At 35.8% G+C, this 13,651-nt stretch overlaps 1 protein-coding gene across 1 annotated transcript in view; it reads left to right on the top strand.

The window, feature by feature from the left end:
- LOC111058345 (ubiquitin carboxyl-terminal hydrolase 48) overlaps window positions 1-13,651 on the top strand; it is a 142,022-nt gene that overhangs the window by 77,481 nt on the left and 50,890 nt on the right. Inside the window, exon 15 of the mRNA XM_039435540.1 lies at window positions 5,257-5,366. Within this exon, the coding sequence (XP_039291474.1) occupies window positions 5,257-5,366 (110 nt within the window). The remainder of the gene's footprint in view (window positions 1-5,256; window positions 5,367-13,651) is intronic.

Raw genomic sequence — 13,651 nt, 5'->3', positions numbered from 1 at the left:
AATCTTTTCCACCTGAAATTTTTTGTTTAAATTGTATATGAAGGCTGGTAATTTGGAATCTAAAATCAAGCTTTGCGTAGATGGGGCGGAGCATCTGGAATTTTTACAGATATGGGACTTGTGGCAGCTGATAGAACTTATCAATGACTATTTTAGGTATAAATTTGATCAAAATCGTTGGAGCCGTTTTCGAGAAAATCGCGAAAAAGCTTGTTTTTGACAACATTTTCGCTATTTTATTCGCCATCTTGAATTGCATTAGATCGAAATTGTTCGTGTCGGATCCTCCTATTGTAAGGATCTTAAGTTCCAAATTTCAAGTCATTCCATTAATTCGGACAAGAGATATCGAGTACACAGACGCACATACACACACACACACACACACACACACACACACACACACACACACACACACACACACACACACACACACACACACACACACCAATACCCAAAACCCACTTTTTTGGACTCAGGGGACCTTCCTTGACACGTATAGAAATTTAGAAATTGGGGTACCTTTTTTCGGAAAGCAATACTTTCCTTACCTATGGTAATAGGGCAAGGAAAGTAAAAATTGCATTCAATGAGGCATCCAATTTCATTTATAGTCTACACAGCAGTTGATTTTTTACCAAGTTACATTGAGATATTGAATCGCATGTGTCATGGCATGCAATTTACTAGTAGTTCTGTGAACAGTAGACCTCGCGCTCAGTAAGTTACATTGACCTGTTGCTATGTTTTCTCAAAAATTGATAAATAATTTATCAATTTGAAATGTGTAGAAAAAATCCTAAATAAACATAGTGCTTTTTGTTCTATCGTACCGTGACGTGTCGTCCCGGAATGTGAGTGTGAGCGCTGTTATCAGGTCTGGCTGCACCTGTCTACAACGTTGATGGAAATATACATTTTCAAGATGTTCGATGTTTTTGAACGGGTAGTATTATAGTCCACTAGACAGCTGATTTATGATGAATAATTCTATAGTCTGATTTTTACTCTAATATTGGCGTTTGAAGGAGGCTCCTTTTTCCTTTTATATTATCCTTGAAATGCAAAATTTCCAAAAACCTTGTATATACGTCGACGCGCAATTTAAAAAGGAACATACCTTTCAAATTTCATGAAAATCTATTACCGCGTTTCGCCGTAAATGCGCAACATATAAACATTTAAACATTAAGAGAAATGCCAAACCGTCGACTTGAATCTTAGACCTCGGTCAATAATATATTTACCAAAATAACATTACATAAAAACATTACAATGATTTTAATTTTACAATACAATCAAATCAAATATGTACCGAATATATATATTTGTTATACTCCTGGTTGGATCTAAGTAACATTATTCTATAATATGAATAGCATCATATAGCGGAAACATGTTGTGACTGAACAATTTTAAAAAGAGTACTTAGATTTCTATTTTCTTTTTATTCTATAGTACTATGCTAAATGCTCTTCCTATTAATACGCTTGTAAGTCAATGTTAATTGTTGAGAGGTAGTGAAATAAAAGTCTGAGGAAAGGAGAAAGACAGTAAAAACGAGAGAAAGAGAATGAGAAAGCCGACAGAGAGGAAGGAGCTGTGAAGTCTGAGCCACCAGGAAGTGGGTGGAAAGGATTTATTTATCGTTGAAATGAAATACTGCTGTAAGCTGCTGAAGAAGCTCAACGAGATGTTATCGTGTTGTCGGATCGGCTCTATGACCAGATTCACTTGAAACAGTCAGCATTGGGTGAATAGGAGACGTTGGTGCTGTAAGCAATGATGACTGTCTGTAAATCCCACTGTGGCTCCTCCCACTTATCGTCTGTGTAACACTTGCTTTTTTATTCATTCTTCATTTGCAGTGTGCAGCCTGCTAGAAATTGTTTGGAAACAAACTTCAGATCATGAATTATTCGATTTATAAGTACCAAATTTTCATTTCGTTTATTTATGTATATAAATGTACACAAATCATTCATCAAATGCTATGTAACATACCTTGATCAAATATAAATTAGCTTCGATCAGTAACAGTAGTTTCCCACACTGCAGATTCAGAATAGACATAGGCTACTCTCTTATCGATACTTACTATACTATTTATACTTATTATCTACAGTAATTCCAAATTGTTTCTTTTTTCATATCATGTACAGTTCAATAATTATTATTTTACATTATATTATGAAAACTCTAATATATCTAAAATTGAATTATATCTAAAACTTTGCTGCATTGTAAGCTATTGTATACAAGTGTATAAGCCAGTATATATTGTAATCTACATAAATAAAACACTCAATCAATCATTTCATTTTTCAATAGATGTATTATACCGCTATATCATACTCTAGAATAGATAACCACTTTGCCGCGTGTGCTGACCTGTTGGCCTGTTATATTACAGCAACATTCTATCCATTTATTCTATTTACAACAATTATGACTCATAATTGCTTAGAAAACTAAATTGCATAAACTTAAAGTTTTCAATGTGCATGTTACTATAGAGAAAATATAGCGTATCAGTAAGAAAATATAGCTTGTATCAGTTGTCTCTGGTGTTACGTCTTGAATTTCAAGCATTCTATTATTTTCAGTTTCATTCGACTTCCCCGCGGAAGGTTCTTGTCTTAAGAACCTTGTTTTAAGAAGGTTCTTGTCTTAATACTTGGGACTATACTGTGATTGGTTCACTTGTATGACATCTTAGAATATTTATAAAAAGGTAGTAGGATGGTTTATTGGAAATGTTGTCTACAGAAATTATGAGGTAATCTAATTGAAAGTCTTCTGGCCCAGATGAAAGAGCATGCTGTTCTGTGCTACTGGTAAAGGACTACTAGTGAAGGACTGCCAGAATCATCTGAATTCTAATGTTTTATAAAGATGTTGTAACACTCACTAGATCACTAGTACTTCATCTGCGTTGTTCGGATTTCGGAATAGTACAAAACAATATTGGTCATCATCAAATATTCTTTTATAATTCATAGATCACTTGAATTTTCAGCTGTCAATTAAGTCAAATTACAATCAGATCACAACCGTATAGAATAAGAGATCACCAGGTCCTGTTCCAAATTAACCATATATTTTGGCCCGCACTAGTATCATTACAATCAATGATGTCTGAGAATAATAATAGGGCAATCATGAACAGCAAAGTGGGATGCTTGCTGGTAATTGAAGGTGAAGATGAAGGTGCGTCGTAGTTCCTATCTTAAGATGAGTACTTCAGGGGGGTCTTGGATAATTTTGAATAATGCATAAGTAGTGAGGATTGGAGTGAGTGAACGAGCATTATCAACTACAGAAAACGGCGAGAGCAATGCACAAGAATTCAAGTGAGAGTAACCCAGAGAGACAGAGTTAGATAAAAGGACAGATAGTGAGAGAGAGTGTTTGTGTGTGAGAGAGAGTGATGATGTGAGCGATAGAGAGCGACAACAGAGTGGTGTTTAAGAGACGCAGAAATATTAAAAGTGAATCTTGGAGGGATGTGCTGTTCTCTTTTTGAATAAATATTGCTCACTTCTTGGATTGTCGCTGGGGAGGGGGGTGGTTAAGGGGAGGATGCCATTGAACGATATGGTAATTAGGTGTGGTACATCTTATTAAAAGTGATTTACTGCGTGTACAGGGGTAGTCATTATGCAGATCGGTACTTGTCGCGGCTCGAGTGTACGCTTTTTGTCACCTCGGACCAACGAGCGCGATTGTCTCTCTCTCTCCCTCTCTCACCGCCCCCAGCGCCATATTGACAATTAATAAGCTATTAGCGAGATGCTAATAAGGCACGCACGCGCTACACTCGACATTCGCCACAGAATTGCCCGATCTCTTCCCATTCTTAATTCCGACTAATCCGAAATAACGATCAGCACAAATATACTATGGTAAGATTCACTTTCAACTGCCAGTATTTCTTATACAGAACACCAATGATTCCCTTTCAACCTATGCTGACAGTGAAGCCTCAACTCTCCCACCCAAACTTCGCAGTAATCAATTTTGACCGATGTTGGCGAGTTCAATTACACGACACAACCAATTCTCTCCCCGCCATGTTGAACCTACAACAGCTGCTCTTCTATACACCTACATGCAGTTCGACAAGAAAAACTTCATTTTTTCGAGTGTAAATAAAAATTGTCGACCCTGTGTTCCATGTTCGATCTACAGCTACAGAATTTACAAGCCTACCAACCACTGTTTTTATTTCCATGTTCAATAAAGATTAATTATTGAATGATGTGTTTAGGGGTGTTTTAACGTATCATCGATGATTCAAAATAACCATACATTCTGTTTAAAGAATCATTTTCTATAATCCTATTTCCGAATGTAGGATGATTGGCGAATCAGTCATCAATGTACGATATACTGTATGAATTAATCATTAATCGATTCAGTCCTCGACAAGACGTGTTGGGCAAAGACCGTTTAATCTATTATCGATAGCCATGTCATTATTTTGAATTATACTGTCTAGTTCAATAATAAAAAATCATTGAACTGGAAAATCATATCATTTAAGTTTATTGACTAGCTAAACGTTTCTGCTGATAATTCTTAGAATATATATTATATTTAACAATCTTAAATATATATCATAGATAAACATGAATTCAATTATATTATAAAGATTATTGAATTATAAATTGTTTTTCCAACCATACCACATTAATCATATCTAAAATTATCATAACTATTGAAATATTTTTATTAGTTTATAACTCTGATCTCAACACCACTAGAGGTGTTCATCCTCAAAAAACTGTTTTAATAATTCAATTTGAAATCTTCTATAATTAAAAAATGTCATTATTTCTGTGAAAAATGATTTTTTAGTGAACCATTACAAAGAAAACCACAGCTCTTCCAAGTCAACATCCTTCTAGTTCATGTTGTTGAACGACTTTTGACTATTGTAGTTTTGGATAAACCGACAAAAATGGGAGGATAAATAATGACCGTTATTCCTTATCCAGTTCAATGATTTACGCTAATTGTTCTCCGAGCGTTTATTGCCGAATTTTCCCGGGTGCTCTGTCATGGCTTCAACAATTTTAATGCAGATCGAACCATTTGAAATGGCAAATTACACTGAATTCTGACAAATTCTCCCAGACGAGTCCGTAACTGATTTTTTTTGTTGATTTGATTTAGATTTATCTTATAATAAATTTTTATTGAACTCGGCGTTCACAATAAACATTGAATAATAGATATATTTTTCTGTTTCAGGTTATGCATTTTGAAAGAGAATGAGTGGGATACTCTCAAAAACTTTTATTCTCACGATGCGACTATTGAGTATAGGCCAAACGGAGATGGAAAATTTGAAACAGATCCTGGTAAGTTCATTTTGTTATTAATAATATATTGTTATCCTTCCATCTAAATCACGATCAACATATAAACAAAGGGTCACATGTACAGTCTGAGTTTAACAGTAATCTACTATTAAGTGTAGTTGATTTACATGCATTTATTATAATTGTGTTACATCTCAGGTTTAAATTACCGATAAAATCCGAAGGATGGTAGTGTGCTGTTTTAGGATTGTCCACAGATTTTTGAATGGGCTGTTAGATGCAAGAAGTGCAGTCAGGTGCAGTGCCCTGAGTGAAGGGAGACAAAAGGGCGTCTGGAGGCGTCCTCAGCTTTTTGCCTCCTTCCTTCCTTCCTCTTCCTCATTCTCCCTCTTTCTCCGCCCTTTTCTGGCGGCGGTTTCTGTTTTAAATGTTATTCTCATGCAAATCGAGCCTCTCAGACTAATGCTCCTTCATTAACAGGCGACACCTTGGCTTGACGGATCAAATTGTCCACGGCCCAAGGTGCTAGCCTCACATTCACTTCAAACCGTCAGCATTGGGAGCATGGATGTTATACAGCAGAAATTCTGACAAAATCACACTGTACTCTACTGTAGCAAGATTCACTTTAAACCGCCAGCATAGGTTGCATGGGGAACGTAATTATTACTTATAGGGAATACTGACAGTGAATCTCACAATAGTACCTACCAAAACCATCACGCTTTTGAATTAATCGGCGCATCGTTTATCCAAATCATGCACTAACGTGCTTTGTCCGCATAATTTGTGAGCATCCCTGGGAGCTGCTCATTCTCTAAGAGTAATGCTTCCTGCTTCATCCTCTAGGAGAGTTATCTTTTGTCATTGTCGAGTGACTGTTTCGTAGCATGCTCAATTATCTTCAAACTGCCAGTTAAGATAGTACACCAGACTAATTTATTATTTAATTTTTTGAATTACTGTAGTTGCTTAGAATCCCATTCTGCTCCTAATAACTTGGTCAAACAACTTCAAGGAGTTGTTTTTTCAGGAATAGATTTGATAATCGATTAAATATAATAATTAAAGACACGAATCCAATGAAAATGATAATCAATGATAAAATGGTATCAATTATTGATACCCAAGTATATTACTCTCTCATTGATTTATTGATTGGGGGTTTCTGATCCTATTGACATAGATTTACTATAACTCACCTCCATATGCTTGCTGCCTATTATAGAAAACTCTACTCAACTAAGGAGTACCAACTCCGCCCTTAATAAAGGCAATTATTCAATTCAACTCTTATCTGGTAGTATCGTGCATGATGACACTCCCATCATAACTTTTACCCTAATCCATAACTCTTTCAATGCATTTATTGACATTCAGGTTTCCTTGTAGCTTGAGCTGGTAGCTTATAATTTCCTTGTAGCACAGATAAGAATCTCCTGTCAAGTGATGAATTCTCGCTGATATGGTCCCTTAGGAATGATTTGTTTACCAGAGAGTTTGGTTACGGACGGAGTGTGTGAGTGCCTTATAAGTTTATAATCTGTGAATTGTGAGATGGTGTCGATGGATGTGACTTGTACAGAGTGTGGTGTGAAGTGTGTTGGGTTTTTAGATGGCAGTTGGGGGCCGAAAGTGTCGAACAACAATCGTAGAAATGTGGTGTGATTGGACCCTTAAGTGCCATTCCATCAGCAACAACAATAAAAGAGACGAACTCCCAACTTCTGTATACAAATGCCTTCTTATTGGACAAATTGTTCCAGTCCCCTTTCGCTCTTCTATCCCATTTCCTTGTGCCGTATTATAAAATGCACTATTCGTCTTATAAACAAGCTCAGCTTTTCCTCCTTTTCCCCCAACAAGTGGGAAGAAAGTTGTGTGGCCACTGCTCTGAAGATAGATGCCGCATCCAAAGCATACCACTTCTCATACGAGAAGTGCTAATTTATTCTAGAATTAAATAATTTACCTATACTGCTTACAATTAGATTTTAATTATTTATTACACTGGCATAAATTCCAATGTTTACTTCAATTTTTTCTCGATTGATATTTTTTACTGAGATTTTGTAATTTATTACCTTTCCAAAAGCACTTCTTGATTTTACGTACAAAAATTACTCATCTGTTTTTTAAATAGGTTATCTCACATAGTACTTGGTCAACTAATTGTTTGTCAGTTTATCGACTTACAATATTTAGCTTTTGTCATCTTTTGTTTGGACTCAAGCTGTCTTTGTTCATAGCACAAAGAAGGATAGTATAAAAATTCTATTCTGTGTTCGTAAATACTTTTTTCACAAATACAAAAACTGATAACAAATCATAGATGCCCAATTCAATGTCTTATCAATTCTCTACTGTTCTAAGTTCAATACTTTTTTCGTTCAACTTTTTAAATAGTTATAACTAATAAGTGTCGTTTGTAGATTTCTATGAATTTTTTATCTTAAAATTTCATTGAATAGTTTCATTAATTCAAAAGTTCAAGCGATTTTTTAAAACCAACTTTTGAACTGATAAGCTATAGTAGTTATGACTTATATTCAATCGTGAAGTTATCTACAATTCAATCTCTAACTTTGCTGGTAAGCGAGAAGCCGAGAGCTTCTGATAGTTAGTTAGCGTAAGTGCCCTATTAACCTTGTCAGATTAAATCACAGAATATTTGCGAGTGGAATGAGCGCTTGAACGCTCGGGGGAACACAACAATCACTATAACAAGCAATGACGGCTCGTAAACCGCTTGTCTGCAGGGGATCTCGGCATTTGCTGCGGTCAGTAAAGTGACCAACGGTCACAAGACAGCCGAGGGTTGTTGTCCAAGACAATAATTCAAAAGATACCCCTGTTGAGAAGGGTGGGGAGGTTAGAGCTTTTAATTATGTAGTGGGTGAAGTGGGTGGAAAGAAAGACATGGTCGTGGAAATGGAGAAGACGAAGAGTAACACTAAGGTTGGGTTATCTCTAATTGAATTTACCATTGACTAATGAACGGGCACCGAACTCTCCATTAGGCACGAATTATGAGCAACGTGCGCGGCGAATAATGTGTGATGATTTAGCGCCACCATGTTGGTCCCCCCTCCACCCTTCCCCCCTACGGGGTATCTACTGGCCGCTGTTCACCGTTTTATCAAAAGTTAATCCAGTTTGGTCACGTGACTTGACAACCAAACGTATTAATATGAGGAGGAGAAGGTCTCCTACAGACGTCGTCTTGTTGTCCAACCCCTTCTCAAACCAACCAAATTTTCTTACCGCGCTTCTTGCAACAATCCACTCCTACGTCGCGAGGGGTTTCTTCCCCACCCCTCCTACCCAAGCAAGCATTGGACGAAATTAATTTGGGATTGAAATTCATAGTATTGCTCGGCACGACACAAGACGGGCGACCAACGACCGCAGCCGGCGAGCGAAGCGATACTGCCAACAACAAAAAGTCATTCCCCTCGGGCGTTGCGGCGTTTAATCCTCCAAAGGTAACAGAGAGGGTCTTTTGAGCATTGTAACCGACCCGACCCACTTTCACCCTACAAACGGCCATTCCTTTAATGTAAACAGAAATCGCACAGGGAATATTAAATATAGCCGGCCGCCTTACATTGCTCTCTGCAATTGGGGTGCAAAACGAAAAATGTGTGTTTGTTGCCTGTAAATGGATAAAGACATTCAGACACAATTTTATTCCGATATAACCTGTAATTTGAGGTCAAAAATTATTGAATCTTCATTGAGTATTGAATCTTTATGGATTCTTGCTACAGGATGTGGGTGTCTTTTTCAATCAAAACCTTAGATTTAACATAGATGTAATCGATAGCGGTTCTGACAAACCAAGGTCTTTAAATACAGGTCATGACACTCGTGTTCCTTATGGAGCGGCCATTATGTGGGGTCTTAATGGCGGTACATTTGAAATTCCAATCTGCTCATAACAAAATCATGCATTATGCTTTTTAAAAACAATATTCTTGTTCAGATGATATGTAAATTCAGGTTATCGATTTTTAATAATGAAATTTCAATAATAAATGGCTCAATAATTCATTTTTTTTATTAAAAAGTGTTCTTATTCTTGTAACTTGTTATGATTCACAAGGCATTGGGACAAAAGGCTAACCTCAAAAATAGTTTAAAGTTCCCAATTAATTAAATCTGAAAATCAACAATTCAGTTCCTAGTTGGAATCTAAATATTATTCTGTCGGAAGAATTTATTTTACAATTCAAAGCCAAGCAATATTCCTTGAACAATATAAAAAAATAACACATCATGTTGTTCAATCTATAATATGATAACAGCTAATAAATTAGAAAATTGGTGAACTAGAACACCATAAAATGGCGATTTTGCAATGGATCACGGGACTGTGTCATGACCTGTATTTATAGACCTTGTGACAAACGGTATTTGAAATAGCTTATTAAGTCTTATCCTATTCCATGGAACATAGAAATTTTACAAATTGATGGAATTTGGCCTGAATATACGAGATATTATTTAGAATTTCATATAACATTAATACTCTAATGGATCTTCTGGTTTTTAATTTTTGGACTAAAATTTTTTGACGTCGAAGTTTCAGTGGAAAAAACTATTGGACAAACTGTATTATACTTTTTGAAATAAAGATACCTCAATAGCTTATTTTGAATAATTTCCAAATCATTAACGGCAGTGCTTGATGGCATATCGGTTTGTAAGCAATTAATGGCTGTTTGGGCTGTTGTATCGACAATAATTCTTTGTAAACAACTATGCTACCGAGTTTAAAGCAGATTAAAGTTGGGAGAAAATTTATTATTAATACTACTGCGAGTTATCAATTGCATGCCTCATCGCTTGCAATTAATAGTCAATACGACAATACAACTCGATTTTTTAACAAGTTACATTGAGATATAAATTGTATGCGTCATTGCATGCAATTTATAAACCTCTCGACAGCTGATTTATGATGAATAATTCTGTAGTCTGATTTTCATGGTAATATTGGCGTTTAAAGGAGACTCCTTTTCCTTTTGAATTATCCTTAAAATGCAAAATTTCAAAAAACCTTATGTGTATGTCGACGCGAAATTAAAAAAGGAACATACCGGTCAGATTTCATGAAAATCTATTGCTGCGTTTCACTGTAAATGCGGAACATAAATATAAACAAAACACATATAAAGAGAAATGCAAAACCGTCGACTTGAATCTTATACCTCACTTCGCTCGATCAATAACTCCAAGTTACCATTTTCAATAATATAGTCTAAACATCATTACAACCTACAACTCGATTTACTCAACACATCTAGTGAAATAGTCATATTGTTGCATTTTTTAGAATTAAACATAGGCTCAACTCAATTTACAATGTTTATCAAGTTGAAGCAATAATATTCTCAAACTCTACTACAGTTTAATTTATTCAACAAAACTAGTGAACTTTTCTTAAGCATTAGAACTTGAGCAGGTTTACAACAGTATAAAACTGTTTAGACTAAGACAAAATGTGGCATTTTTTCATCAGATTTTCATTCATTGCAATCAGATCCTCTGACCAGAGTGTCTTTTTATCAAAATTCTTTAAAAATTGTAAATAGTGTGATTTAGTGAACAGTTCCCAAGCATTGCTGTCTTGTATATTAGTTGAGGGCCCAAGGCACCCGTTGTGAGTCGTCAGGTGATGCCACGCAGCTGAGGCTCTCTGCGGCGATGGTGAGGCATTTTGTAAAAACCAATTACCGGCAAGCTAGAGGGATGAGAACCCACTCCTCTCCCCGCTTTTTTTTCGCGCGCCATTTCATCATCCCCTAAGAAGACAAACTCTGGCGAACGGGGATTAATCACACGCGATGAGATCCTTCCCCTTTCCCCCTTCTCCTAACCCGACAAAGATTAAATGTTGGGGACAAGTTGGCCAGTCGGCGGTCAAGATCTGGCCTACTTCCACTTCTGATCCCCTCTTTCGCCCCCCTTTCCCCCATATTCCTTCCCTTCAGTCTCTAATTGGATATCTTCCGGTACTGGACCTCTTGTCACGTAGGGCTGCTTGCTCTTCTCGACAAGTCATACCTTGAGTGGAAACACTCGACGTTTATAAGGGAAAGCGTGTAAGTGTAGTAAGTGTAGGCACTGGACAAAAGCTGATAAATTTTGGGGATGTAGCGTTTGTGAAATACTCTGGTTTCCCTTGACCTTACTATTGTGATATTCATACATAGTTAGGGGCTTCAATAACAACGATTAAAGTTACATTGAAAACCCCCATGATTTTTATTTGAAGTTTGCAGTTGACTTGACTTCATGACATTTGTCATAGTTGCTGAATAATCAATTAATAACATAATCTGCTTTCCGGTAATTCTTAAAAATTATATTTTTAATATGTGAATATTTCCTATTTAGTTATAATAATGTGAAATATTTTTTCTATGTTTAGTTTTGAAGCATCTAAATTTGAAAATCTACTTTGTGAAAATATTTGAGGACTGAAAATTTTTTAAATTGAAGAACTTCAAACCTATTTCAGACTATATGTTATCTAAATTTGGGAGAGGAATAGCACAATGTTACCTTATTTTTCCTCTTCCTATAATTTTGATGATGTACTTTTTGTATAAATGAATAAATAAATAAAGAAGTCTGGAAAGTTGAAAGTGCTTTTTTCAACACATCTATAACATTGAAAATGCTTTGTATTTGATCATCAAACATTGATCATCAAACAAATAAACTTTTTCTTGAATATCCTATGGCTGAAATAATATTCAACAAATAGCCTAAGTTTGTTTACTATGATCAAAGAATTACTTTCCACTTAGAACTCACTATTAAATATGATTGAAGTTAGTCCCACATTAACAATTTGAATTGGAAATTATTCCTATTTTGCATTATCACATTTTATTTTTCTATAATTAGTAGAACATGATTTAAAATAATGTACTCTAAGATGGTGAATAAGGTTCTTATATTCTTTGCAAAGCAATAAATCCATATTAATAATTCTTTCTACTGTGCATCTTTCTGCACATTGAAACAATGTTCATGATAGAAAACTTTCAAAATATAAAGATGATAATGATAGTTTTTCATGGTAGCAGCGATAAAGTTTGGGTTTAGACGGGCAGAGAAAGATATGGGACTCGGTCCAGGGTGCTGGGAAAACGGGAAAGAAATTATTTAACCCTTAATCACTTTACCAATAAACCATCAAGCGATGCGGAACCGTTCAGTTGGCTAGGGTGGAAGGGGTGGGAGGTTTCTAAGGAGTGAGCTGTCCAGTTTTGTGGCAAGGGGTACGGGGGTTATTATGGGGGGGGGTTGCTGTGATGAGAGGGCGCTAATGTGCACGTGGGTAGCCCCGACTTGGGCGATTTAAGGGTGGGTGAGGGTGTCTTGGCATTTCTCTTATCTAATTTGAGCTAGCGCTGTAGCAAATTGCCCAATGCTGCCATCCTCCTCCCTACACCTACCCCCTACCCCACAGCTCAACACTGAAGAATCCTGTATTAAGTTATCACCTAACAGACTCTTCCATTGCAACCATCCTCTTTTTCTCTGGAGATCACTGTCTTTGACTGCAACTATTCAATGAAACTCTTCGGCCGGACACTTATTTAATCTATAGATTTATACTGTAGATTTAAATAGTCCAGTAGATAGATTCAATACGTGTTCTTGTAACAGGGCCTTTGTGTGCTCCAAGTATTTGAGGATGCATGAATTTATATTTAGCTTCTATTTCATGAAGTCAACTTTTAACAATTCTTAATTATTTTCCAAAAAAAAATTATTGTCTATTCATTGTATTCTATTGTGCACAATGCTCATTTGATAAATATTTGTAATAGATAGATCATCATTTATTGATAGTTTATTCATAATTGTATGTATTAACATCATTATGTGAATGCGTACTGCGTCTTTATTCTGAAATAATGTTGAAAGTACATTCCACATCGAGAATGACTGAGCAAAAGAATATACGGTAGTTGAATATAAGATTTTTGTCTTGAGTATATGATATTGTTTCGCTTTGTGATTCGTGTGGGTTAATTTTTCAAGTAGACAACTCTTTGAGGTGAGCAATTCAATTTTTGCTACATTAAAATAATCGCATTGCAGTTGTCAGTTATTTAGTATTTGATTTATTTCCAAGGTGAACACGAAGAGTGTTTGTAGATTATATTTTTGTTGGTCCTGAATCTCAGTCCACAAGAATAAATTGCTTATTCTTTGAAACATTGAGCTCATTGAATTCACAATCTCATCGAACGTTCAAAATTTGAGCAAAATTCTCAAATATACTAGGCAAAAGAAATTTC

The sequence above is a fragment of the Nilaparvata lugens genome, chromosome 1 (genome assembly GCF_014356525.2).
Source record: "Nilaparvata lugens isolate BPH chromosome 1, ASM1435652v1, whole genome shotgun sequence".
NCBI classification, from domain to species: domain Eukaryota; kingdom Metazoa; phylum Arthropoda; class Insecta; order Hemiptera; family Delphacidae; genus Nilaparvata; species Nilaparvata lugens.
The sequence above is the reverse complement of the archived record's forward strand: the minus strand, read 5'-3'. Positions and strand labels throughout refer to the sequence as shown.